General features: G+C 42.4%; 3 protein-coding genes across 3 annotated transcripts in view; all 3 read left to right on the top strand.

Annotated features, from left to right (window-relative positions):
* The first annotated feature begins 3329 nt into the window (after positions 1-3329).
* LOC308163661 (thyroid transcription factor 1-associated protein 26 homolog) lies at positions 3330-4257 on the top strand. The gene is made up of 2 exons (XM_080537839.1): positions 3330-3435; positions 4014-4257. Exons 1-2 carry the CDS (start codon positions 3334-3336, stop codon positions 4179-4181), a joined length of 270 nt encoding a protein of 89 aa, XP_080393965.1. The 5' UTR covers positions 3330-3333; the 3' UTR covers positions 4182-4257.
* A 6937-nt stretch (positions 4258-11194) lies between these two features.
* LOC308163660 (thyroid transcription factor 1-associated protein 26 homolog) lies at positions 11195-12122 on the top strand. The gene is made up of 2 exons (XM_080537838.1): positions 11195-11300; positions 11879-12122. Exons 1-2 carry the CDS (start codon positions 11199-11201, stop codon positions 12044-12046), a joined length of 270 nt encoding a protein of 89 aa, XP_080393964.1. The 5' UTR covers positions 11195-11198; the 3' UTR covers positions 12047-12122.
* Positions 12123-16868: 4746 nt separating this feature from the next.
* Positions 16869-25931, top strand: part of cracr2ab (calcium release activated channel regulator 2Ab) — a gene marked incomplete at both ends in the record, with an annotated part of 19645 nt that continues 10582 nt past the window's right edge. Inside the window, 6 exons of the mRNA XM_080538264.1 lie at positions 16869-16946; positions 20363-20474; positions 21021-21219; positions 22105-22251; positions 24191-24281; positions 25029-25124. Of these exons, the coding sequence (XP_080394390.1) occupies positions 16869-16946; positions 20363-20474; positions 21021-21219; positions 22105-22251; positions 24191-24281; positions 25029-25124 (723 nt within the window). The remainder of the gene's footprint in view (positions 16947-20362; positions 20475-21020; positions 21220-22104; positions 22252-24190; positions 24282-25028; positions 25125-25931) is intronic.

Genomic DNA, 25931 nt, shown 5'->3' with positions numbered 1-25931 from the left:
TAGCCTATGGACTTTTTTTTTTACCGTGAAATTGTCATGGTACAAAGAGGAACACATTCGGTTATGGTAGTGTCATAAGTCATACTGCAGTCATACTTGGGCCACAACTAGGCCCAAACGTACATTGAATATGAGAGACATAAGTCAGGTTAGACTTGTTTATTCCTATGTGAAAACTCTAAACAGCCAATGTATTGATAATGTGATGCCATGACATAACCTGCATGTCTTAGTAGGTAATTGATATACAGTATTTGGTGCAGTCAACCCTTACAGAGCATCTTGTTCTTTTTCTACTACTATGATTTACACATGACATTTGTTCAAGATTGATAGAGATCATTGCTCACTCCCACTCACTCTGTCACCACAGCAAAGAAGTTAGCAGCTCTGGCTGCAGAAACCACTTCCTCTTAAGTTCTTATGGTGAACTGTGTGACATTGCTCTACCTACGATGCAGTCAGCAATGTAGTCCTTGACTAAGACTAAGATTACAAATAGACTGATAGCAGCATCACAGGATGTTACTCTCTTGACCACAGTGGACCTTTGTGTTCATTTGAAAGAGATCACAACTAGAAATATAGCTAGTGTTAGTCAGTGATCATCAGTAACTTAGAGAGAGATGCAGTAGTAGCCTATGTTATTTGGACGCACTGGCTATTTGGAAACATGCTACTGGCAATAGCCGACATCTCTACAGGTTTCAGTCATGGGTTGTGTACAACTAGAGGTATTAAGATAATCCTTGGATGTTTACTTGCCACTCTAAGTTGTAAGTACAAAGCTTAAGAGAAGGGGAAATAGCCTATACCCCCTTGGGAACTATACCCCTGTGGGAACGCGCCAACCGAATGTCCAACAAACACATTCTTCTTTGTCTCTCTTTCTTAGAGGAACCTCCCAATAACAACCAGTTACCTGTGACTGAGGCGTGAGTAGCCCCCAAACCCCTGAACCTGAACAGTCCCTGTTGGTGCCATCTTCTCTGACACCGGCTTCTTTTGGTTATGACCCCAGCGGGCCTAGCGGAGGGACCGTTGGGCCAGTGAGACTCGGCCATGTCCGATTCCACCTTATTTCGGGCCACCCGAGTGAACTGCAGCGTGTCCGACATGGAGGAGAAGAGACGGGCAGAGCTCCGAGGCGGGGCAGATGCCATGCTGGACAAGACCAAGGAGTTCTTCCAGACCTGCGACGTGGAGGGCAAAGGCTACATCACGCGCACGGATATGAGGGTGAGCTGAAGGGAGGATGGGCTGGCCTGTCGGTACAGACCTGGATGTCCTTTAAGCCCACCCCTAATGGTTGCAGGGTTCCCACGGGTTCTTGAAATCCTTGAAAGTTTGTGAATTTGAGAAATTTGGAAAATCAAGGTCTTAAAAGTTTTTGAAAATAGACATGGGTCATTGAAAGTGCTTGAATTCCCCCCCCCCCCCCCTCTCTCTCTCTCTCTCTCTCTCTCTCTCTCTCTCTCTCTCTCTCTCTCTCTAAAAGATAATCTATATTCAAAGCTAGTCAACTAGTAAATACATCTCTGTATTGCTTAACTTTACACATATTTCACAATATATTGTTTTGCTGTGCTGTGGTAGAGAAGGCAAGAGACCATCTAGTGTTCACACAAGCCTACTCTTTGTTGTCTGTGAGTGGATAGTTCCTATTATATAAATTCTCATCTAGATCAGTCTCAAAATATGCCGTGTTGGGTCCTTGAATTTGAGGGAATTGAGTCTTGAAAGTCCTTGAAAGGTGCTTGAATTTGATGTTTCAGAAGGTGTGGGAACCCTGTGGTTGGAGTTGGCTAAAGCCCATACAGATCTGGGATCAGGGTGGGAGGGATCGGTGGTGGTAGACTTTTAGTGTATTGATGATAATTGCTGCGAGGGCAGTATGATTTTAGATACTGTACGTATGTCAAGGTTACGTTAGTTACACGTTATTTTATTTGTGCTCTTTAGCCCCCTCCCCTCCCCTCTCTTTCTCTCACTCCCTCCTGCACAACTCCAGTAAAGCTGTGCAGGATCATGTGACCTGTAGGATGTATCTCTGCTTCCATTCCCTGTCTCCTCCACCTCCTTCCCAGTGTTGTGAAATGGCTGCCTCATATAATATAGTACATATGTTAGGTATAGGTAACTAGGGTTAGGTGCTAGGGTGCTACGGTAAGGGTTAGGGTTAGGGTTAGACATGCCAGCATGTCGACGTAGCACCTAAACCTAACCCTATTTTTCCCACATGTACCGTAACACATATACTATTATACATACTATTATGTCATACAGGAGGAGAGATGAGGACAGGCCCCCTCACCCCCCTCTCTCTCTATTGATCGAACACGCACACACACGACGCAAACACACACAAACAGTGTGGACGCTTGACACAGATTCATAGTCGGAGAAGAAATGGGTCACACACTCTTACGATGATGACGTCCCTTGGGAGTAATTGAATGAAGAGCCACGTTCACAATGTAATGAGAGGAGAGTGAGTGACATCACACGGTAATGAGAGGAGAGTGAGTGACATCACACGGTAATGAGAGGAGAGTGAGTGACATCACACGGTAATGAGAGGAGAGTGAGTGACATGCAGCAAGTGTCTTCTGCTGCTGCGGTGGCGTTTCATGTGTCTGTTAGCGTTAGAGGACCTCTCCACCCACGCACTGAAGCTGCCTCTCAATAGCCCTGCACCTTTCAACCCTACTGACACCCACTCACTCACTGACACACACACACACACACACACACACACACACTGACACACACACTCACTGACACACACACACACACACACACGCACACACACACTTTACTCAAGCTCTGCTTTTTAATTAATGACACCAAGCTCTTGCTAGCAACAGGCTATTGTTTTTATTGTCTGTGTTGAGGGGTTTTGTACACATAGGCGACAGGATGTACTGTGGTGAAAGGATGTAGATGTCTGAGGACAAAGACAAACATGTTATTCGATGCCCCGATTAATTCTCTCTCAGCGTGGAGATAATGGTTTGTATCTCGGTCTATGGTTTTCATGGTTTCATTTCAATTCCTCACTCTCAGTCCTATTGTTTTAATGCTTACACAAGCACACAACAACCAGCAGCGTAGCTTACCAGGAGTTGGAAACCCCAGTGCCGTATGTTATTTCAGTCAGCTTCAAAGTGCAATAGTCCTTTGCAGTGCATTGTACAGAATGTGAGTTATTGCTGTTTTTGTCTAGTAGGAAATAACTGTTTGCTGTGCATGGACAACACTATCACATGGCATGCATAGCTCATATTGAAGGAGGTTTCTAACAGTGTGGAAATGTCTTTTTTCAGTCTCCCTATGAGTAATCGGAGCAAAAAGAAAATGCTACGGAAGACCTCCTATCAGAAGACTAAGGAGGAGTTTGAGAATGTCATAGAACAGCGTGCAAATAAGAAAGAGGTAAGGAGGACTTCCTCTGCAATGCAATGTCTGCTGTTTAGTAGGACTTCATCTGGGAAACAGCACCTTCATGTGCCCAGATAAACTCCTCAAAAAATGTTCGGAAACGTTATTTCGGTCGATTATTCCTCCCCTTTAATAATACCAATTGGTACTGTATTTTATATCGTTGGAAAGCCTGATTAGTCACTTTTACAACGAGGTACAACTTGTAAGGATCATGCATTCGTGGAAGGAGCAACACAGCTAAACGTGTAATACCAATTGGTATTATTAAAGGGGAGGAATAATCGACCGAAATAACGTTTCCAAACTTTTTTCGAGGAGTTTATTTAAGCCTGCAATCTTAGAAAAGAACTTAGAGATAAAACACTGTTAATAAGAAGTGTTGCCTGTGGAAGAAAACGTTGAAGAAACCCTTTAGTTCTGGAAATGTTCCTCAAAGGGCTCTCCCTCAGGGACAGTATGTTCTAGGTCAAACCTTTTTTTTGACCGCAAGTGTTAAGGAGGGAAAATGTCTCTCCTTGTTCAAAAGTACAGCTTACAGTAAGTGGTCTTGTTTTCTATTCTATTCTTAGGAATTCTTGAAGATCAAGCAACAGAAACAAGAGGCTATTCAGAAGTACAAGCAGAAGAAAATGGAGAACTTTCAGATGCTGAGCAAAAAGACAAAGAAAGGACAGCCGAACCTGAACCTTCAGATGGAGTACCTGCTGCAGAAGATCCAAGGGGAGTCTGGGAAATGACCAGAGACTTACAGAGAAGGAACATGGACATTTTAGAAAACAATGGTTGCACAGTGTAACTTCCACAGTGATTGTGTCAGAGACTGATTGTGACGTTAGAATTATTATAAGGTTCTATCTCCATTTTTGTCAAAATTGATATTTTTGAGTTAGTAATTCATAAAATACAAAGGTTCCATCTCACAAAACATAATGGAATGTAAAAACGTTGACGCTCAATATCTCTGAACTACCCTAAACGGAGATAGAACCTTATCATTCTAAGCTCACGTGATTCTTTTTTTGGCCACAGAAACAGCAGTTGTGGAAACGTTGTGGAATCAAACAGTATTATGATTGATTTTTTTTATGTCATTGGTGTGTTTTAGTTTCTGACCACAAGGTGGCGTTCAATGAGATGTGGATAAGTAAACTGTTCTTGTAAAATATTTAATTATTCCTTCCAAAAAAAAAGTTTCATTAAAAATGATTAAGACAGGTTTGGAAATTAAAGTCTGGTTTATCATTGCCTGTTTATACAAACATTTTCCCTCTGTTGAGTCTAACATTGTCCCTCCTGGGTTCTCCTGAATTTTAAATGTGGTAGTAAGTATCTTTTCTATCTTATCTTATCAATATTAAATTGAAAGAGTTTATGAAAACACATTTTTGGGAGTTGTTATAGACCACAAACTATGTTGGAAAACACACATAAACTACTTAAAGACTAAAATATCAAAGTCTATTGCAATACTGCATAAAACGAAATATACATTTAAAAAAATATATAAAAAAAATATTAAAAATATATAAATAAAAATAAATAAACATTCTCTCAATCACCGTAGCGCATTAAAAACATTAGGAACCCGTCATCATCTCCGTCATAGATATCCATTACGTCTAACAGTAGGGTCTCTGCCATGTCCTGATCAAGAAACTCATCCAGATTCACTGCATCATGCATCCTATTGGAAGAGAGAAAGAGGAAGTCAGTGAACTGTTTTACAATGCAGAAATACATTTAATAAGTCAACAATTAAACCTCTACCATTGTCTTCCAGTTGGCATTTATAAATCTATAGTGAAGTAGCCAACAGAAATGGGTCAAAATGAAATATGAGATTACTTACAGAATAAGGAGAGTTTCCTTTAGCCGTCCTTCCACCCAGTACATACTGGGGATGCAAACGGATGATACCACTCTGCACAGTGGACAACCCCTAAAGTGGATATTAAGATACAATATGACTTTATTAAAAAGGGGCAGAAAACTAATATTTACACCAATAGCAGGTAATGTTAGTTTTTCTTTCTCTTTTGCAGTTGGTTTAAAATGAAAACTACACAACCTGTTGCAGCCCCCCCCCCTCTCACTTGATAACTTCCTCCGGAAGGTCGTTGGTGTTCCTCCAGGTAACGATGCACCCCAGGCAGAAGGAATGACTGCAGTTTGGTAGGATGCCAAAACGACGGTCCTCAGTCTTCTCTGACACCGTGTCCATGCAGATGCCACAGGTCAGATCTTTGCTCTGGTTGAAAGAGTCCGTTTGTATCATGAATTGCCTGTAATAAAATAGACACATGAAGCAGCCAGGCATCTCATCAGATTGCTTGGGCATGATGGCCACGTCTCAGGTGGGCAAAGCAAAGGGGCTAGTACAGTCGAAGTGCAGTTGTGTGCGCCATCTAGTGGCAGTTGCCTGCAATTGACGCAGATTTTCAACGTTCACTCACTTTCCTCAAAAAAGGACCTCTGCCAGTTTACCATTTTGGTCTGTTGTGGATTTATTACCACACTTGTCATCAACTTTCTATAATTCATTTCGATTCCTACTATGGCTGGATCTTTCTACCCCAACCGCTTGCTAGCTTGACAACGACACTGAAGTCCATAGCAAACACATCGTTGACCGGTTTGCTCGTTACATCTTGTTATAAAAAGCGATGTGCCTAGCTAGTTTACTGCTAAATCCCCAAACCCACCTTAAAAGCGGTCTCAAGCTGCGTGGTGGTAATGTCTCTTCCATCTTTAAAGGATTAAAGGATTTTAAGCATTTAAATTTCTTTTTTTTAAAAGGAAACTACCAACTGTTCAAGTCAGTTGAAGTCAGTTGTTCAAGTATCAACTGACTACGTCATAGAACACCTCGAGAGAATCACACCAGCAGAGTTCGTGCTGCTTCACACTCCCAAACTAACGGCAGTTGGGTCATTTTTTTTATACGGTGCCTTTTCCGTCCCCAGTACTAAATCATGTTGTATTTTGTCTAAATTTGGACAAATACTAATTCCATTAGGTTTTTCATGTATAGTCAATTGTTATGTATTATGAATACAATGATATGGGCTTCTAAGTTGTTGTTTTCTACATTTTAAAAGCTTTGGTTAAAGATGTAAATTGGATTTTGCATGGGATTTGGGATGTCCCCAGTGTTGTTCATTCAACTTCAATCCCAAAAATAACTATTAAAAACATATACATTTCCAAATATGTTATTATTATTTCATTTTCCTGATGAATATCTATTGAAATCAAATATAGTTTTTATCCATTTTTTATTTATTTTGTACCAAAAATTAAGTTATTGTTTTAATATTTAATTACAATATTGCTTGTCCCTGCGATCACTGTCCACCCTGTTATGCTGTGTTAATGTCCCTTTTAAAAGAAAACCATATTTCTCAATCACATCACTCCCGTGGCCGGGCAAGGTCCGTTGTGGAGCGCACTATAGTGTTATATAATATATCCTATCCTATATTATATTACATTATTATAGAGCTTATATATAGGCATGTTGAAGAGAGATAGACAGCTCCGGAGGGATATAAAGAAAGACTGAAATACAATCATAAACAATAGTTCCCTTTAAATCTGGAATTAAACTCATTTTCTCGGCTGATAACAACATCGGTAATTATATTACGAGCCACTTGCATGAATGACAGTAGGCAGAGCGTCTCACATGGCTGTAATAACGGCATAACCAGTAGGTGATGTGCGTACGCAAGTCGAAAACACGACGTAGAGATTTGATCGTTTCCACGTTCAAATCGACTCACGTTGAAATGGTTTAAATCACTACGTTGACGTGGATTTTGATCTAAGCACGTTCTATAAATGAGGCCCCTGAACATATAGTTTGTATTTATATACATATTGTTCATAGAGAAGCCTTGCATTCATCTAGCTACCAGACAGACTCCAGTGCATGCAGACTCCAGCCAGGACGTGTGAGGAGCAACAAGCGGATTTGAAAGCCCCTTGGCGACTGGCCCATGACATCACATGGTTGCAGAATGACTTTCCAAACGTTCATTTGTGGGGCAAGACCTCCTAAATAGGAACTGCGATTATTGCTCTCGTCGTTTTTTGCGCCATGAAGTGAGAAGTTTTGTGCGCTATCATCTTTTGTCTTTTTTGGACTGCAGTCATAATTAGTTGGTAAGTTGTTAATAATGTCGTTTCTGTCGTTTATTATATCCAACAGTTGTTTCACTTGCTATTGAACGCAGGTCTTATTGAAATAACACGCAATGTTAGACTACGTTTGTTTACACTTTGAATGTATGGACTTCACAACTTTGTTTATGTTTCCATGACAATACAAAATCTGCAGTAGGTCAAACTGTACATATATACGCTAGACATATTGCACATACCTACATATATGTAGTCAAAATAGAAGTATGTTTGTAGCCTATGGACTTTTTTTTTTACCGTGAAATTGTCATGGTACAAAGAGGAACACATTCGGTTATGGTAGTGTCATAAGTCATACTGCAGTCATACTTGGGCCACAACTAGGCCCAAACGTACATTGAATATGAGAGACATAAGTCAGGTTAGACTTGTTTATTCCTATGTGAAAACTCTAAACAGCCAATGTATTGATAATGTGATGCCATGACATAACCTGCATGTCTTAGTAGGTAATTGATATACAGTATTTGGTGCAGTCAACCCTTACAGAGCATCTTGTTCTTTTTCTACTACTATGATTTACACATGACATTTGTTCAAGATTGATAGAGATCATTGCTCACTCCCACTCACTCTGTCACCACAGCAAAGAAGTTAGCAGCTCTGGCTGCAGAAACCACTTCCTCTTAAGTTCTTATGGTGAACTGTGTGACATTGCTCTACCTACGATGCAGTCAGCAATGTAGTCCTTGACTAAGACTAAGATTACAAATAGACTGATAGCAGCATCACAGGATGTTACTCTCTTGACCACAGTGGACCTTTGTGTTCATTTGAAAGAGATCACAACTAGAAATATAGCTACTGTTAGTCAGTGATCATCAGTAACTTAGAGAGAGATGCAGTAGTAGCCTATGTTATTTGGACGCACTGGCTATTTGGAAACATGCTACTGGCAATAGCCGACATCTCTACAGGTTTCAGTCATGGGTTGTGTACAATTAGAGGTATTAAGATAATCCTTGGATGTTTACTTGCCACTCTAAGTTGTAAGTACAAAGCTTAAGAGAAGGGGAAATAGCCTATACCCCCTTGGGAACTATACCCCTGTGGGAACGCGCCAACCGAATGTCCAACAAACACATTCTTCTTTGTCTCTCTTTCTTAGAGGAACCTCCCAATAACAACCAGTTACCTGTGACTGAGGCGTGAGTAGCCCCCAAACCCCTGAACCTGAACAGTCCCTGTTGGTGCCATCTTCTCTGACACCGGCTTCTTTTGGTTATGACCCCAGCGGGCCTAGCGGAGGGACCGTTGGGCCAGTGAGACTCGGCCATGTCCGATTCCACCTTATTTCGGGCCACCCGAGTGAACTGCAGCGTGTCCGACATGGAGGAGAAGAGACGGGCAGAGCTCCGAGGCGGGGCAGATGCCATGCTGGACAAGACCAAGGAGTTCTTCCAGACCTGCGACGTGGAGGGCAAAGGCTACATCACGCGCACGGATATGAGGGTGAGCTGAAGGGAGGATGGGCTGGCCTGTCGGTACAGACCTGGATGTCCTTTAAGCCCACCCCTAATGGTTGCAGGGTTCCCACGGGTTCTTGAAATCCTTGAAAGTTTGTGAATTTGAGAAATTTGGAAAATCAAGGTCTTAAAAGTTTTTGAAAATAGACATGGGTCATTGAAAGTGCTTGAATTCCCCCCCCCCCCCCTCTCTCTCTCTCTCTCTCTCTCTCTCTCTCTCTCTCTCTCTCTCTCTCTCTCTAAAAGATCATCTATATTCAAAGCTAGTCAACTAGTAAATACGTCTCTGTATTGCTTAACTTTACACATATTTCACAATATATTGTTTTGCTGTGCTGTGGTAGAGAAGGCAAGAGACCATCTAGTGTTCACACAAGCCTACTCTTTGTTGTCTGTGAGTGGATAGTTCCTATTATATAAATTCTCATCTAGATCAGTCTCAAAATATGCCGTGTTGGGTCCTTGAATTTGAGGGAATTGAGTCTTGAAAGTCCTTGAAAGGTGCTTGAATTTGATGTTTCAGAAGGTGTGGGAACCCTGTGGTTGGAGTTGGCTAAAGCCCATACAGATCTGGGATCAGGGTGGGAGGGATCGGTGGTGGTAGACTTTTAGTGTATTGATGATAATTGCTGCGAGGGCAGTATGATTTTAGATACTGTACGTATGTCAAGGTTACGTTAGTTACACGTTATTTTATTTGTGCTCTTTAGCCCCCTCCCCTCCCCTCTCTTTCTCTCACTCCCTCCTGCACAACTCCAGTAAAGCTGTGCAGGATCATGTGACCTGTAGGATGTATCTCTGCTTCCATTCCCTGTCTCCTCCACCTCCTTCCCAGTGTTGTGAAATGGCTGCCTCATATAATATAGTACATATGTTAGGTATAGGTAACTAGGGTTAGGTGCTAGGGTGCTACGGTAAGGGTTAGGGTTAGGGTTAGACATGCCAGCATGTCGACGTAGCACCTAAACCTAACCCTATTTTTCCCACATGTACCGTAACACATATACTATTATACATACTATTATGTCATACAGGAGGAGAGATGAGGACAGGCCCCCTCACCCCCCTCTCTCTCTATTGATCGAACACGCACACACACGACGCAAACACACACAAACAGTGTGGACGCTTGACACAGATTCATAGTCGGAGAAGAAATGGGTCACACACTCTTACGATGATGACGTCCCTTGGGAGTAATTGAATGAAGAGCCACGTTCACAATGTAATGAGAGGAGAGTGAGTGACATCACACGGTAATGAGAGGAGAGTGAGTGACATCACACGGTAATGAGAGGAGAGTGAGTGACATCACACGGTAATGAGAGGAGAGTGAGTGACATGCAGCAAGTGTCTTCTGCTGCTGCGGTGGCGTTTCATGTGTCTGTTAGCGTTAGAGGACCTCTCCACCCACGCACTGAAGCTGCCTCTCAATAGCCCTGCACCTTTCAACCCTACTGACACCCACTCACTCACTGACACACACACACACACACACACACACACACACTGACACACACACTCACTGACACACACACACACACACACACACACGCACACACACACTTTACTCAAGCTCTGCTTTTTAATTAATGACACCAAGCTCTTGCTAGCAACAGGCTATTGTTTTTATTGTCTGTGTTGAGGGGTTTTGTACACATAGGCGACAGGATGTACTGTGGTGAAAGGATGTAGATGTCTGAGGACAAAGACAAACATGTTATTCGATGCCCCGATTAATTCTCTCTCAGCGTGGAGATAATGGTTTGTATCTCGGTCTATGGTTTTCATGGTTTCATTTCAATTCCTCACTCTCAGTCCTATTGTTTTAATGCTTACACAAGCACACAACAACCAGCAGCGTAGCTTACCAGGAGTTGGAAACCCCAGTGCCGTATGTTATTTCAGTCAGCTTCAAAGTGCAATAGTCCTTTGCAGTGCATTGTACAGAATGTGAGTTATTGCTGTTTTTGTCTAGTAGGAAATAACTGTTTGCTGTGCATGGACAACACTATCACATGGCATGCATAGCTCATATTGAAGGAGGTTTCTAACAGTGTGGAAATGTCTTTTTTCAGTCTCCCTATGAGTAATCGGAGCAAAAAGAAAATGCTACGGAAGACCTCCTATCAGAAGACTAAGGAGGAGTTTGAGAATGTCATAGAACAGCGTGCAAATAAGAAAGAGGTAAGGAGGACTTCCTCTGCAATGCAATGTCTGCTGTTTAGTAGGACTTCATCTGGGAAACAGCACCTTCATGTGCCCAGATAAACTCCTCAAAAAATGTTCGGAAACGTTATTTCGGTCGATTATTCCTCCCCTTTAATAATACCAATTGGTACTGTATTTTATATCGTTGGAAAGCCTGATTAGTCACTTTTACAACGAGGTACAACTTGTAAGGATCATGCATTCGTGGAAGGAGCAACACAGCTAAACGTGTAATACCAATTGGTATTATTAAAGGGGAGGAATAATCGACCGAAATAACGTTTCCAAACTTTTTTCGAGGAGTTTATTTAAGCCTGCAATCTTAGAAAAGAACTTAGAGATAAAACACTGTTAATAAGAAGTGTTGCCTGTGGAAGAAAACGTTGAAGAAACCCTTTAGTTCTGGAAATGTTCCTCAAAGGGCTCTCCCTCAGGGACAGTATGTTCTAGGTCAAACCTTTTTTTTGACCGCAAGTGTTAAGGAGGAAAAATGTCTCTCCTTGTTCAAAAGTACAGCTTACAGTAAGTGGTCTTGTTTTCTATTCTATTCTTAGGAATTCTTGAAGATCAAGCAACAGAAACAAGAGGCTATTCAGAAGTACAAGCAGAAGAAAATGGAGAACTTTCAGATGCTGAGCAAAAAGACAAAGAAAGGACAGCCGAACCTGAACCTTCAGATGGAGTACCTGCTGCAGAAGATCCAAGGGGAGTCTGGGAAATGACCAGAGACTTACAGAGAAGGAACATGGACATTTTAGAAAACAATGGTTGCACAGTGTAACTTCCACAGTGATTGTGTCAGAGACTGATTGTGACGTTAGAATTATTATAAGGTTCTATCTCCATTTTTGTCAAAATTGATATTTTTGAGTTAGTAATTCATAAAATACAAAGGTTCCATCTCACAAAACATAATGGAATGTAAAAACGTTGACGCTCAATATCTCTGAACTACCCTAAACGGAGATAGAACCTTATCATTCTAAGCTCACGTGATTCTTTTTTTGGCCACAGAAACAGCAGTTGTGGAAACGTTGTGGAATCAAACAGTATTATGATTGATTTTTTTTATGTCATTGGTGTGTTTTAGTTTCTGACCACAAGGTGGCGTTCAATGAGATGTGGATAAGTAAACTGTTCTTGTAAAATATTTAATTATTCCTTCCAAAAAAAAAGTTTCATTAAAAATGATTAAGACAGGTTTGGAAATTAAAGTCTGGTTTATCATTGCCTGTTTATACAAACATTTTCCCTCTGTTGAGTCTAACATTGTCCCTCCTGGGTTCTCCTGAATTTTAAATGTGGTAGTAAGTATCTTTTCTATCTTATCTTATCAATATTAAATTGAAAGAGTTTATGAAAACACATTTTTGGGAGTTGTTATAGACCACAAACTATGTTGGAAAACACACATAAACTACTTAAAGACTAAAATATCAAAGTCTATTGCAATACTGCATAAAACGAAATATACATTTAAAAAAAAATATTAAAAATATATAAATAAAAATAAATAAACATTCTCTCAATCACCGTAGCGCATTAAAAACATTAGGAACCCGTCATCATCTCCGTCATAGATATCCATTACGTCTAACAGTAGGGTCTCTGCCATGTCCTGATCAAGAAACTCATCCAGATTCACTGCATCATGCATCCTATTGGAAGAGAGAAAGAGGAAGTCAGTGAACTGTTTTACAATGCAGAAATACATTTAATAAGTCAACAATTAAACCTCTACCATTGTCTTCCAGTTGGCATTTATAAATCTATAGTGAAGTAGCCAACAGAAATGGGTCAAAATGAAATATGAGATTACTTACAGAATAAGGAGAGTTTCCTTTAGCCGTCCTTCCACCCAGTACATACTGGGGATGCAAACGGATGATACCACTCTGCACAGTGGACAACCCCTAAAGTGGATATTAAGATACAATATGACTTTATTAAAAAGGGGCAGAAAACTAATATTTACACCAATAGCAGGTAATGTTAGTTTTTCTTTCTCTTTTGCAGTTGGTTTAAAATGAAAACTACACAACCTGTTGCAGCCCCCCCCCCTCTCACTTGATAACTTCCTCCGGAAGGTCGTTGGTGTTCCTCCAGGTAACGATGCACCCCAGGCAGAAGGAATGACTGCAGTTTGGTAGGATGCCAAAACGACGGTCCTCAGTCTTCTCTGACACCGTGTCCATGCAGATGCCACAGGTCAGATCTTTGCTCTGGTTGAAAGAGTCCGTTTGTATCATGAATTGCCTGTAATAAAATAGACACATGAAGCAGCCAGGCATCTCATCAGATTGCTTGGGCATGATGGCCACGTCTCAGGTGGGCAAAGCAAAGGGGCTAGTACAGTCGAAGTGCAGTTGTGTGCGCCATCTAGTGGCAGTTGCCTGCAATTGACGCAGATTTTCAACGTTCACTCACTTTCCTCAAAAAAGGACCTCTGCCAGTTTACCATTTTGGTCTGTTGTGGATTTATTACCACACTTGTCATCAACTTTCTATAATTCATTTCGATTCCTACTATGGCTGGATCTTTCTACCCCAACCGCTTGCTAGCTTGACAACGACACTGAAGTCCATAGCAAACACATCGTTGACCGGTTTGCTCGTTACATCTTGTTATAAAAAGCGATGTGCCTAGCTAGTTTACTGCTAAATCCCCAAACCCACCTTAAAAGCGGTCTCAAGCTGCGTGGTGGTAATGTCTCTTCCATCTTTAAAGGATTAAAGGATTTTAAGCATTTAAATTTCTTTTTTTTAAAAGGAAACTACCAACTGTTCAAGTCAGTTGAAGTCAGTTGTTCAAGTATCAACTGACTACGTCATAGAACACCTCGAGAGAATCACACCAGCAGAGTTCGTGCTGCTTCACACTCCCAAACTAACGGCAGTTGGGTCATTTTTTTTATACGGTGCCTTTTCCGTCCCCAGTACTAAATCATGTTGTATTTTGTCTAAATTTGGACAAATACTAATTCCATTAGGTTTTTCATGTATAGTCAATTGTTATGTATTATGAATACAATGATATGGGCTTCTAAGTTGTTGTTTTCTACATTTTAAAAGCTTTGGTTAAAGATGTAAATTGGATTTTGCATGGGATTTGGGATGTCCCCAGTGTTGTTCATTCAACTTCAATCCCAAAAATAACTATTAAAAACATATACATTTCCAAATATGTTATTATTATTTCATTTTCCTGATGAATATCTATTGAAATCAAATATAGTTTTTATCCATTTTTTATTTATTTTGTACCAAAAATTAAGGTTTTAATTACAATATTGCTTGTCCCTGCGATCACTGTCCACCCTGTTATGCTGTGTTAATGTCCCTTTTAAAAGAAAACCATATTTCTCAATCACATCACTCCCGTGGCCGGGCAAGGTCCGTTGTGGAGCGCACTATAGTGTTATATAATATATCCTATCCTATATTATATTACATTATTATAGAGCTTATATATAGGCATGTTGAAGAGAGATAGACAGCTCCGGAGGGATATAAAGAAAGACTGAAATACAATCATAAACAATAGTTCCCTTTAAATCTGGAATTAAACTCATTTTCTCGGCTGATAACAACATCGGTAATTATATTACGAGCCACTTGCATGAATGACAGTAGGCAGAGCGTCTCACATGGCTGTAATAACGGCATAACCAGTAGGTGATGTGCGTACGCAAGTCGAAAACACGACGTAGAGATTTGATCGTTTCCACGTTCAAATCGACTCACGTTGAAATGGTTTAAATCACTACGTTGACGTGGATTTTGATCTAAGCACGTTCTATAAATGAGGCCCCTGAACATATAGTTTGTATTTATATACATATTGTTCATAGAGAAGCCTTGCATTCATCTAGCTACCAGACAGACTCCAGTGCATGCAGACTCCAGCCAGGACGTGTGAGGAGCAACAAGCGGATTTGAAAGCCCCTTGGCGACTGGCCCATGACATCACATGGTTGCAGAATGACTTTCCAAACGTTCATTTGTGGGGCAAGACCTCCTAAATAGGAACTGCGATTATTGCTCTCGTCGTTTTTTGCGCCATGAAGTGAGAAGTTTTGTGCGCTATCATCTTTTGTCTTTTTTGGACTGCAGTCATAATTAGTTGGTAAGTTGTTAATAATGTCGTTTCTGTCGTTTATTATATCCAACAGTTGTTTCACTTGCTATTGAACGCAGGTCTTATTGAAATAACACGCAATGTTAGACTACGTTTGTTTACACTTTGAATGTATGGACTTCACAACTTTGTTTATGTTTCCATGACAATACAAAATCTGCAGTAGGTCAAACTGTACATATATACGCTAGACATATTGCACATACCTACATATATGTAGTCAAAATAGAAGTATGTTTGTAGCCTATGGACTTTTTTTTTTACCGTGAAATTGTCATGGTACAAAGAGGAACACATTCGGTTATGGTAGTGTCATAAGTCATACTGCAGTCATACTTGGGCCACAACTAGGCCCAAACGTACATTGAATATGAGAGACATAAGTCAGGTTAGACTTGTTTATTCCTATGTGAAAACTCTAAACAGCCAATGTATTGATAATGTGATGCCATGACATAACCTGCATGTCTTAGTAGGTAATTGATATACAGTATTTGGTGCAGTCAACCCTTACAGAGCATCTTGTTCTTTTTCTACTACTATGATTTACACATGACATTTGTTCAAGATTGATAGAGATCATTGCTCACTCCCACTCACTCTGTCACCACAGCAAAGAAGTTAGCAGCTCTGGCTGCAGAAACCACTTCCTCTTAAGTTGTTGTGGTGAACTGTGTGACATTGCTCTACCTACGATGCAGTCAGCAATGTAGTCCTTGGCTCACTGACTAAGATTACAAATAGACTGATAGCAGCATCACAGGATGTTACTCTCTTGACCACAGTGGACCTTTGTGTTCATTTGAAAGAGATCACAACTAGAAATATAGCTAGTGTTAGTCAGTGATCATCAGTAACTTAGAGAGAGATGCAGTAGTAGCCTATGTTATTTGGACGCACTGGCTATTTGGAAACATGCTACTGGCAATAGCCGACATCTCTACAGGTTTCAGTCATGGGTTGTGTACAACTAGAGGTATTAAGATAATCCTTGGATGTTTACTTGCCACTCTAAGTTGTAAGTACAAAGCTTAAGAGAAGGGGAAATAGCCTATACCCCCTTGGGAACTATACCCCCGTGGGAACGCGCCAACCGAATGTCCAACAAACACATTCTTCTTTGTCTCTCTTTCTTAGAGGAACCTCCCAATAACAACCAGTTACCTGTGACTGAGGCGTGAGTAGCCCCCAAACCCCTTAACCTGAACAGTCCCTGTTGGTGCCATCTTCTCTGACACCGGCTTCTTTTGGTTATGACCCCAGCGGGCCTAGCCGAGGGACCGTTGGGCCAGTGAGACTTTTTGGCCATGTCCGATTCCACCTTATTTCGGGCCACCCGAGTGAACTGCAGCGTGTCCGACATGGAGGAGAAGAGACGGGCAGAGCTCCGAGGCGGGGCAGATGCCATGCTGGACAAGACCAAGGAGTTCTTCCAGACCTGCGACGTGGAGGGCAAAGGCTACATCACGCGCACGGATATGAGGGTGAGCTGAAGGGAGGATGGGCTGGCCTGTCGGTCCAGACCTGGATGTCCTTTAAGCCCACCCCTAATGGTTGCAGGGTTCCCACGGGTTCTTGAAATCCTTGAAAGTTTGTGAATTTGAGAAATTTGGAAAATCAAGGTCTTAAAAGTTTTTGAAAATAGACATGGGTCATTGAAAGTGCTTGAATTCCCCCCCCCTCTCTCTCTCTCTCTCTCTCTCTCTCTCTCTCTCTCTCTCTCTCTCTCTCTCTCTCTAAAAGATAATCTATATTCAAAGCTAGTCAACTAGTAAATACGTCTCTGTATTGCTTAACTTTACACATATTTCACAATATATTGTTTTGCTGTGCTGTGGTAGAGAAGGCAAGAGACCATCTAGTGTTCACACAAGCCTACTCTTTGTTGTCTGTGAGTGGATAGTTCCTATTATATAAATTCTCATCTAGATCAGTCTCAAAATATGCCGTGTTGGGTCCTTGAATTTGAGGGAATTGAGTCTTGAAAGTCCTTGAAAGGTGCTTGAATTTGATGTTTCAGAAGGTGTGGGAACCCTGTGGTTGGAGTTGGCTAAAGCCCATACAGATCTGGGATCAGGGTGGGAGGGATCGGTGGTGGTAGACTTTTAGTGTATTGATGATAATTGCTGCGAGGGCAGTATGATTTTAGAGACTGTACGTATGTCAAGGTTACGTTAGTTACACGTTATTTTATTTGTGCTCTTTAGCCCCCTCCCCTCCCCTCTCTTTCTCTCACTCCCTCCTGCACAACTCCAGTAAAGCTGTGCAGGATCATGTGACCTGTAGGATGTATCTCTGCTTCCATTCCCTGTCTCCTCCACCTCCTTCCCAGTGTTGTGAAATGGCTGCCTCATATAATATAGTACATATGTTAGGTATAGGTAACTAGGGTTAGGTGCTAGGGTGCTACGGTAAGGGTTAGGGTTAGGGTTAGACATGCCAGCATGTCGACGTAGCACCTAACCCTAACCCTATTTTTCCCACATGTACCGTAACACATATACTATTATACATACTATTATGTCATACAGGAGGAGAGATGAGGACAGGCCCCCTCACCCCCCTCTCTCTCTATTGATCGAACACGCACACACACGACGCAAACACACACAAACAGTGTGGACGCTTGACACAGATTCATAGTCGGAGAAGAAATGGGTCACACACTCTTACGATGATGACGTCCCTTGGGAGTAATTGAATGAAGAGCCACGTTCACAATGTAATGAGAGGAGAGTGAGTGACATCACACGGTAATGAGAGGAGAGTGAGTGACATCACACGGTAATGAGAGGAGAGTGAGTGACATCACACGGTAATGAGAGGAGAGTGAGTGACATGCAGCAAGTGTCTTCTGCTGCTGCGGTGGCGTTTCATGTGTCTGTTAGCGTTAGAGGACCTCTCCACCCACGCACTGAAGCTGCCTCTCAATAGCCCTGCACCTTTCAACCCTACTGACACCCACTCACTCACTGACACACACACACACACACACACACACACACTGACACACACACTCACTGACACACACACACACACACGCACACACACACTTTACTCAAGCTCTGCTTTTTAATTAATGACACCAAGCTCTTGCTAGCAACAGGCTATTGTTTTTATTGTCTGTGTTGAGGGGTTTTGTACACATAGGCGACAGGATGTACTGTGGTGAAAGGATGTAGATGTCTGAGGACAAAGACAAACATGTTATTCGATGCCCCGATTAATTCTCTCTCAGCGTGGAGATAATGGTTTGTATCTCGGTCTATGGTTTTCATGGTTTCATTTCAATTCCTCACTCTCAGTCCTATTGTTTTAATGCTTACACAAGCAAGCCTGTCATTAAATAAGAACACCATTGGCATTGGCACAGACACACAACTATTGCTATTTTCTTTTGTGCACATTCCTATTTGCGTAGTTACCTCTGCATTGACAGAAGGAAGGGAGACACACACACACACACACACACACATTCACACACACACACACACACTCACACTCACACTCACACTCACACTCACTCACTCACACACACACACACACACACACACACACACACACACACACACACACACACACACACTCACACTCACACTCACTCACACACACACACACACACACACACACACACACACACACTCACACTCACACTCACAGTGGACAGTATTGTGGCTGGTCAAGGACATGTCGTACTTTATGTTGTATTTTTCCTGTAGAATAGCTTGTTATTTAAATGGAGATCCTGTATGAGAGGAATGTTGGCCATGTGTGCGTTCCAGAACATCTCTTCGCAGAGGACACGCTAATCCTGTTTGCCGCTCAGAGATCACTCTCGGCATGGTAGTGATTGCATATTGCCGTCGTGTGCTTTTCCTTTCTCATGTTCCCGCTCGTACCAAAAGCATGTCTGAAACGTGAGTGGGTAGTGTTAGATTTGGTCAATATTCCTATTCATTATATATCCATTGTGTATTCATTATAAGGTACCGGTAGCTTAGAAACTCTAGCTTAGAAATGTGGTGGAATACCACCCAGGGTCACTCTACCGAAAACTGCCTTCCAAGAGAATCCTAGCAATGTTTTGAGATCTTAATGGCTGGAGACTCAGCTAGCACTAGACCTTTTCTAAAGAAGTATAAGTCGTTAAGGTCCCTCGGGGGGAGGGTAGGGGGGAGGGTAGGGGGCCTAGGGGAGAGGGCAGGTGAAACTGAAGGAGAACTGATCATTTATGGTCAACAACTGGGAGAAGAGAGCATATATCTATGACTGTTTCACTGTTTTAATTTGCTGAGTTGAGTTGTGGATGGAAAGAGAGAAGGACTGTACTCTACCTGTTTGTAATAAACGCTATATCCTGAAGAAACCGACTCAACCCGTGGTTTTTGAAGTTCATCATTAGAACAAGGAAATAGTGTTGTGTGAGTGGAGGGTTGCCATTTTACATCGGAAGGTTGAAATGACAACAACGAAGGTCGAAGATCTTCAACCAGTAGTTTTATTCTTGAATACCAATAACCGAAAAAACAATCAGATCTATCAGTAGTACATTGTATGTGACATAGGCATTTTATGTCACAGTAGCTGTATGTTTTATCAGTGTATCTTTGTTTTGTTGCTGAAATGTCGTGACGTTAGAATTATAAGGTTCTATCTCCGTTTAGGGTAGTTCAGAGATATTGAGCGTCAAAGTTTTTAACATTCCATTATGTTTTGTGAGATGGAACCTTTGTATTTTATTAATTACTAACTCAAAAATGTCAACATTTTAAAAAATAACACCACACAGGCATTAATAAACAACTAATGGATCAGATTATGTAAAAAACTCAATTTTAACAAAAATTGAGATAGAGCCTTATAATTCTAACGTCACGATGTGTGCATCTCTCCTCTCCAGAGGCTCCACAGCAAGCTGCCTTTCACCGCTGAGGAACTGGAGAACGTGTTTGACACCCTGGATAGCGACAGCAACAGCTATCTCACACTGGGGGAGTTCACCTCTGGATTCAGTGGGTTTCTTCTCTCCCTGTTTCTGCTATTCAACACTAGAGAAAGAAAGTGATTGTTTTCATTCGAAGGCAGCGAATGAAAATAGAAAGTAAAGGCTTTGGTAGCTTTGGGCTTTGGGGCGGCTGTGGTGCAGGAGGTAGAGCCGCCGTCTAATGATCGCGAGGTTGGCAGATCGGCGGTTCAAGCCCCGGCTGGCCACATGTCGAGGTGTCCTTGGGCAAGACACTGAACCCCAAATTGCTCCCAGTGAGCGGGCCGGCGCCTTGCATGGTAGCTTGCCGTCATTGGTGTGTGAATGTGTGTGTGAATGGGTGAATGAGAGGCCGTTGTAAAGCGCTTTGGATAAAGGCGCTATATAAGTGCAGTCTGTTTACCATTTACCAGGCTTGAGCAATAACGTTACATTTTCGACATTACTGTCATACACTCATACGGTACCTCTGCTACTCAATAAAACTACTCAACGGTATGTCTCAATGTTTGGTAATGTTCTTCCTGTCCAGGCCTTCTCTAACCACTTCCTTTTGTTGGGGGCGTGTCCTCAGGTCAGTTCCTGCACGGCCGGAGGATCTCAGTGGCTGACGAGCTAAGCCCCGCCCCCTCCCCCACACCCACACAGAAGGTTCCAGAAGCCCTCTACCAAAGCCAATGGGAGGAGAGACTGACGGGGGGTGAGGAGGATGATGAGGAGAGACACTTCTCTATGCTGCTGGACAGTCTGGGCGCCAGCAACGTCTTTGAGGAGTAAGTCCACTGTATTTTCATCAGAATTCGTGAGCTCAGAATTATAAGGTTCTGTCTCCGTTTAGGGTAGTTCAGAGCTATTGAGTGTCAAAGTTTTTACATTCGATTATGTTCTGTGAGATGGAACCTTTGTATTTTATGAATTACTAACTCCAAAATGTCAACATTTTAAAAATAACACCACACAGGCATTAATAAACACCTAATGGATCAGATTATGTAAAAAACTAAATTTTGACAAAAATGGAGATAGAACCTTATAATTCTAACGTCACAATATCGTACTGACATGTAGTCCCAAACATCTTCTGATGTACAGATTCCAAATGTGCGTATCACATAAGCATTTTACGAGGGTCGTTTCAGGAATTCCAAAGTGTAGAAATCACAAAGAGAAAAGAGAATACAGGCATCACTCGGCTGGGTGTGTGCAGACGCAACCTGCAGCTGTGTGGACCAACTCCAGTAAAGCTGTGCAGGATCATGTGACCTGTAGGATGTGTCTCAGCATCCATTCCCTGTCTCCTCCACCTCCTTCCCAGTGTTGTGGAATGGCTGCATAGTTTTAATCTGCTCTCTCTCTCTCTCTCCCTTCTTTCTCTCTCCCCTCTCTCTCTCCCCTTTTTCTCTCTCTCTCCCCCTCTCTCTCCCTCTCTCTCTCTCTCTCTGTCTCTGTCTCTGTCTCTCTCTCTCTCTCTCTCTCTCTCTCTCTCTCTCTCTCTCTCTCTCTCTCTCTCTCTCTCTCTCTCTCTCTCCCTCTGTCTGTCTCTCTCTCTGTCTCTCTCGCCTCTTTCTCTCTCTCCCTCCCTCCCTCCCTCCCTCCCGCCCCCTCTCTCTCTCCCCCCCCCTCCCCCCTCCCCCCTCCCCCCTCCCTCCCTCCTCCAGCCCAGGGGAGGTACGCAGCCTGTGGGCGCAGCTCCGTAAGGATGAGCCCCACCTCCTGTCCAACTTTGAGGAGTTCCTGGCCAGGGTCACCGACCAGATCAAAGAGGCCACCCGGGAGAGGAGGGAGATGGAGAGCGCCCTCCATAGGTAGGAGGACTCAAATGTTTTCCAAAGAAATAATACTTATAGTACCATGATTTGGATCGACTGCAATTCAAGTTTTCCTTTTCCTTGTAATTGAGCCTTTCAAACCCGGGCCGTCATCTAATGTTATTTTACAACCTGGAAGTTGAAATCACTGAGCAGTAGGAATTCTATGCGTTGCACGTATGAACACATGCACATTAATAATAATAATGATAATAATAATAGCTTTAATTTATATAGCGCCTTTCAAAAACCCAAGGACGCTTTACTGGGAATGAAACGGACAGACAAAACAGAAAACAACAAAGCAAAAACTGAACCAATGACTAGGGGCCAAAGGCCTTGGAGAACAGATGTGTTTTGAGGGCTAGTTTGAAGGAGTCCAGGGTAGGGCGGGGGGGGCGTTGCGGATCGCTATGGGGAGGGAGTTCCAGAGGGTAGGTGCAGCCACGCTGAAGGCTCTGTCCCCAAAGGTCCGTAGGTTGGTGCGGGGGGGGGATAGCAGGCCCATGTCTACGGACCGCAGGTCATTGATGCACCATGCAGATTTCAGTTCTTCCCGTCGTTCGTTGTGTGCGGAGCCTGCGGCTGACATGTGCCGGCGGGTGTGTTTACATTAGGCCTCGCGCTGCGGCCGTGGTGGTCAGTCTGCCTGCCAGACGTGTGTGGGTGTTCCTCTAAGTCTCAATAGAATGCTGCTCCCCTGATCCCTTTCAAATGACTTCTAATCTGAGGGGATAATATAACCGTTAGCAATCTGACAGCTTTTAAGTCTTAAAGAGTATCGATGGGAATGTTAAAGGAATGCAAATGGCATTAGCATGTTTCTGAATGAAAAGACCACTTTGTACTGTGTGTGTGTGCGTGTGTGTGTGTGTGTGTGTGTGTGTGTATGTGTGCGTGCGCGTCCGTCTGCCGTTTGTAGATGGAAAAACACGGCTGTAAACAGTATAAAACTGGAAACCCGGTCGCTAAAGCCCAATGCACACGGCCCCGATTTTGTCGCACCGCCGAACATTCGATTCTCAATTCTTTGAATTATTTCAATTGGTGTGAATGGAGAATCGAATGTTGTCGTGCGATAAAATCGCATCGCACGCCGTAGCATTGTCTTATTCAAAACAATGGAATCGAATTCGGCGGTGCGACAAAATCGGGGCCGTGTGCATTGGGCATAACAGTCGTTTGACAACAAAGTTTGCACCGCAAAGATGGATATATTATTTCCACAAATAACATTCAAGTAAAATTATGAATGGTCGTCAGAAGAGGACGAAGGGAAGGAAAGTCTAGATACTTCAGTGCAAAGGTCCAGGTGTAGTAAGTAGCAAGCTGTGCAGGAAAAAGTTTGTGTTCCGGTTGCTTCGCAACAGTCAAGTTCAAGAGCAAGAGTTCAGTTGGCGGAACTATTTGTGTTGGCAGAGCCAAATAAATTATTAAACAAACAAACAAATCGTTTGTCGGTTATTACTGTTAAAAATGCCGCTTGTAGAACTGTTGTATAAAATCAATATCACACTCAGGGTTGTGCTGTTATACTAAATATCAGCACTGCTGTGATTATCTGTGGTACTTGGCCTGCGGCCCTGTGATATTCAGTAGAACAGCACTCCCTCTCGTGTGATGTTGCTCATATCCCTTGTAGCACTTCCACACAGAATCTTTCTAGCAGAGGGAGAGAGAGAGAGAAAGAGAGAATGGGAGAGAAAGAGAGAGAGAGAGAGAGAGAGAAAGAGAGAAAGAGAGAGAGAGAGAGACCGGTTTAAAACTATGCAGCCATACGTATATATATATATATATATATATATCCAGGGGGCAGGGGGTGCCCCGTTATGAAACTGTGGCGGGACAAATGAGACAGTGGCGGGCCACCACAGCCTAGCTAAACACTGTTCCTAGTTTGTTATTTCCTGTATTTGATCCATTATCCCCTCTGTAGGAAAGCAGCTACGCACGACAGTGAGATCCAACGCCTGTACGAGGAGATGGAGCTACAGATCAAAAACGAGAAGGAGAGGGTTCACCACAAGGTATCCCTACTGGGTCACTTTGTGACGTTAGAATTATAAGGTTCTATCTCCATTTTTGTCAAAATTGAGTTTTTTACATAATCTGATCCATTAGGTGTTTATTAATGCATGTGTGGTGTTATTTTAAAAATGTTGGCATTTCTGAGTTAGTAATTCATAAAATACAAAGGTTCCATCTCACAAAACATAATGGAATGTAAAGACTTTGACGCTCAATATCTCTGTACTACCCGAAACGGAGATAGAACCTTATAATTCTAAGATCACGCAGTGGCTATAACCCCGAGCCATCCCTCAACCCCTCAACCCAGTCAGGCTGATTTGTATTCACCTCAAAACGACACACGTCCAACCCTTGCTGTACCATCAAAAACATCTCTTTTATTTTACATTTACATTTACATTTTTGGGCCTTGTGAATACATTTGACTAAGTAAGTGAATCATCTATCCACCAGTCATAGCAGGAAAAAGAAATCTATGCTCAGGCCATTGGCAGTCGTAGTGCTAGAAGAAGGAAGAATTGAATTGAATGCATTTATTTATTTATTTTGACAGTAGAGGGCAAGTAGATGTCTCAGGAGGTGACAGTTAAGGTGTAGCCTGAACAGATGGAGGTCTTCAGTCTACGGCGGAAGATAGGGGAGGGATTCTGCAGGCTCTACATTCTGTCTCATGCATACTGCACCCCCATTCTCAGTTGACCCCTGACCTTTCTGTCTGTACCCCGCTCTTCTGCTTCCCTCAGGACTCAGAGCGTCTCCAGTCCCGCAGTCAGGACCTGGAACACCAGCTGTCCAGTAAGGAGAGAGAGATGGACCAGCTCTTCCAGAAACAGAGAAGGGTGAGTGTTGCGGTGCTTTGTGGGTCTTGTAGTCTTTCTATCCTGTCATACTTGGGCCAGCACACATACCCACATGCACACCTGTTGGGGGTAGTGGTGGTCTAGTGGATAGTGAGTTGGACTGGTGATCGATCGGAAGGTTGTGAGTTCAAATCCCGCCTGAAACCACACCACCACTAGTGTGTCCTTGAGTAAGGCACTTAGCCCTCAGTTACTCCAGGGGGGAAAGTCCCTGTAATTCGTAATTGTAAATCGCTTTGGATTAAAAGCGTCTGCTAAATGGTGAATACACCTAACCAACTGCTTACTTACACACCTACTAAGTGTAGAGTAAATTCTAGATTCCTGAACAAGTCAAACCATTTTCATACCTTGCTGCAGTAAGGTAAATGTGACGACACACGTTTCAAGGTGAACCTACATAACAGTGCTGTATCGTACCAAGTTCATAAGCACCCGATACACCCAGTACAATTAACTACATTTCCCAAAGGCCCCAGGCGGTAAAACTGCATCCGCTCTGCAGGAATTGTAAGGAATCATAAGTGCAATATTGAAATACAACTGTGAACATTTCAAACCTGCAAACTGCGACACTTTAAATGAATGTGCAATAATACCATGTGCAATATGACAACCCTTGTGTACATAAGGTTCAGAGATAGGAAATGTTAGGATATTTATAGCATAGCATAGAGTACAGCACAGTGTTGTATTTGTATAGTATAGTAGTATAGTATAGTGGATAGTGTATATAGCCTTTATTTATGTAAACCAGCTCTTTTCCCCTCTTGTTTTTAGTAAAAA

This window comes from Nansenia antarctica, assembly GCF_963989245.1.
Source record: "Nansenia antarctica genome assembly, chromosome: 8".
In the NCBI taxonomy this organism is placed as follows: domain Eukaryota; kingdom Metazoa; phylum Chordata; class Actinopteri; order Argentiniformes; family Microstomatidae; genus Nansenia; species Nansenia antarctica.
The sequence above is the reverse complement of the archived record's forward strand: the minus strand, read 5'-3'. Positions and strand labels throughout refer to the sequence as shown.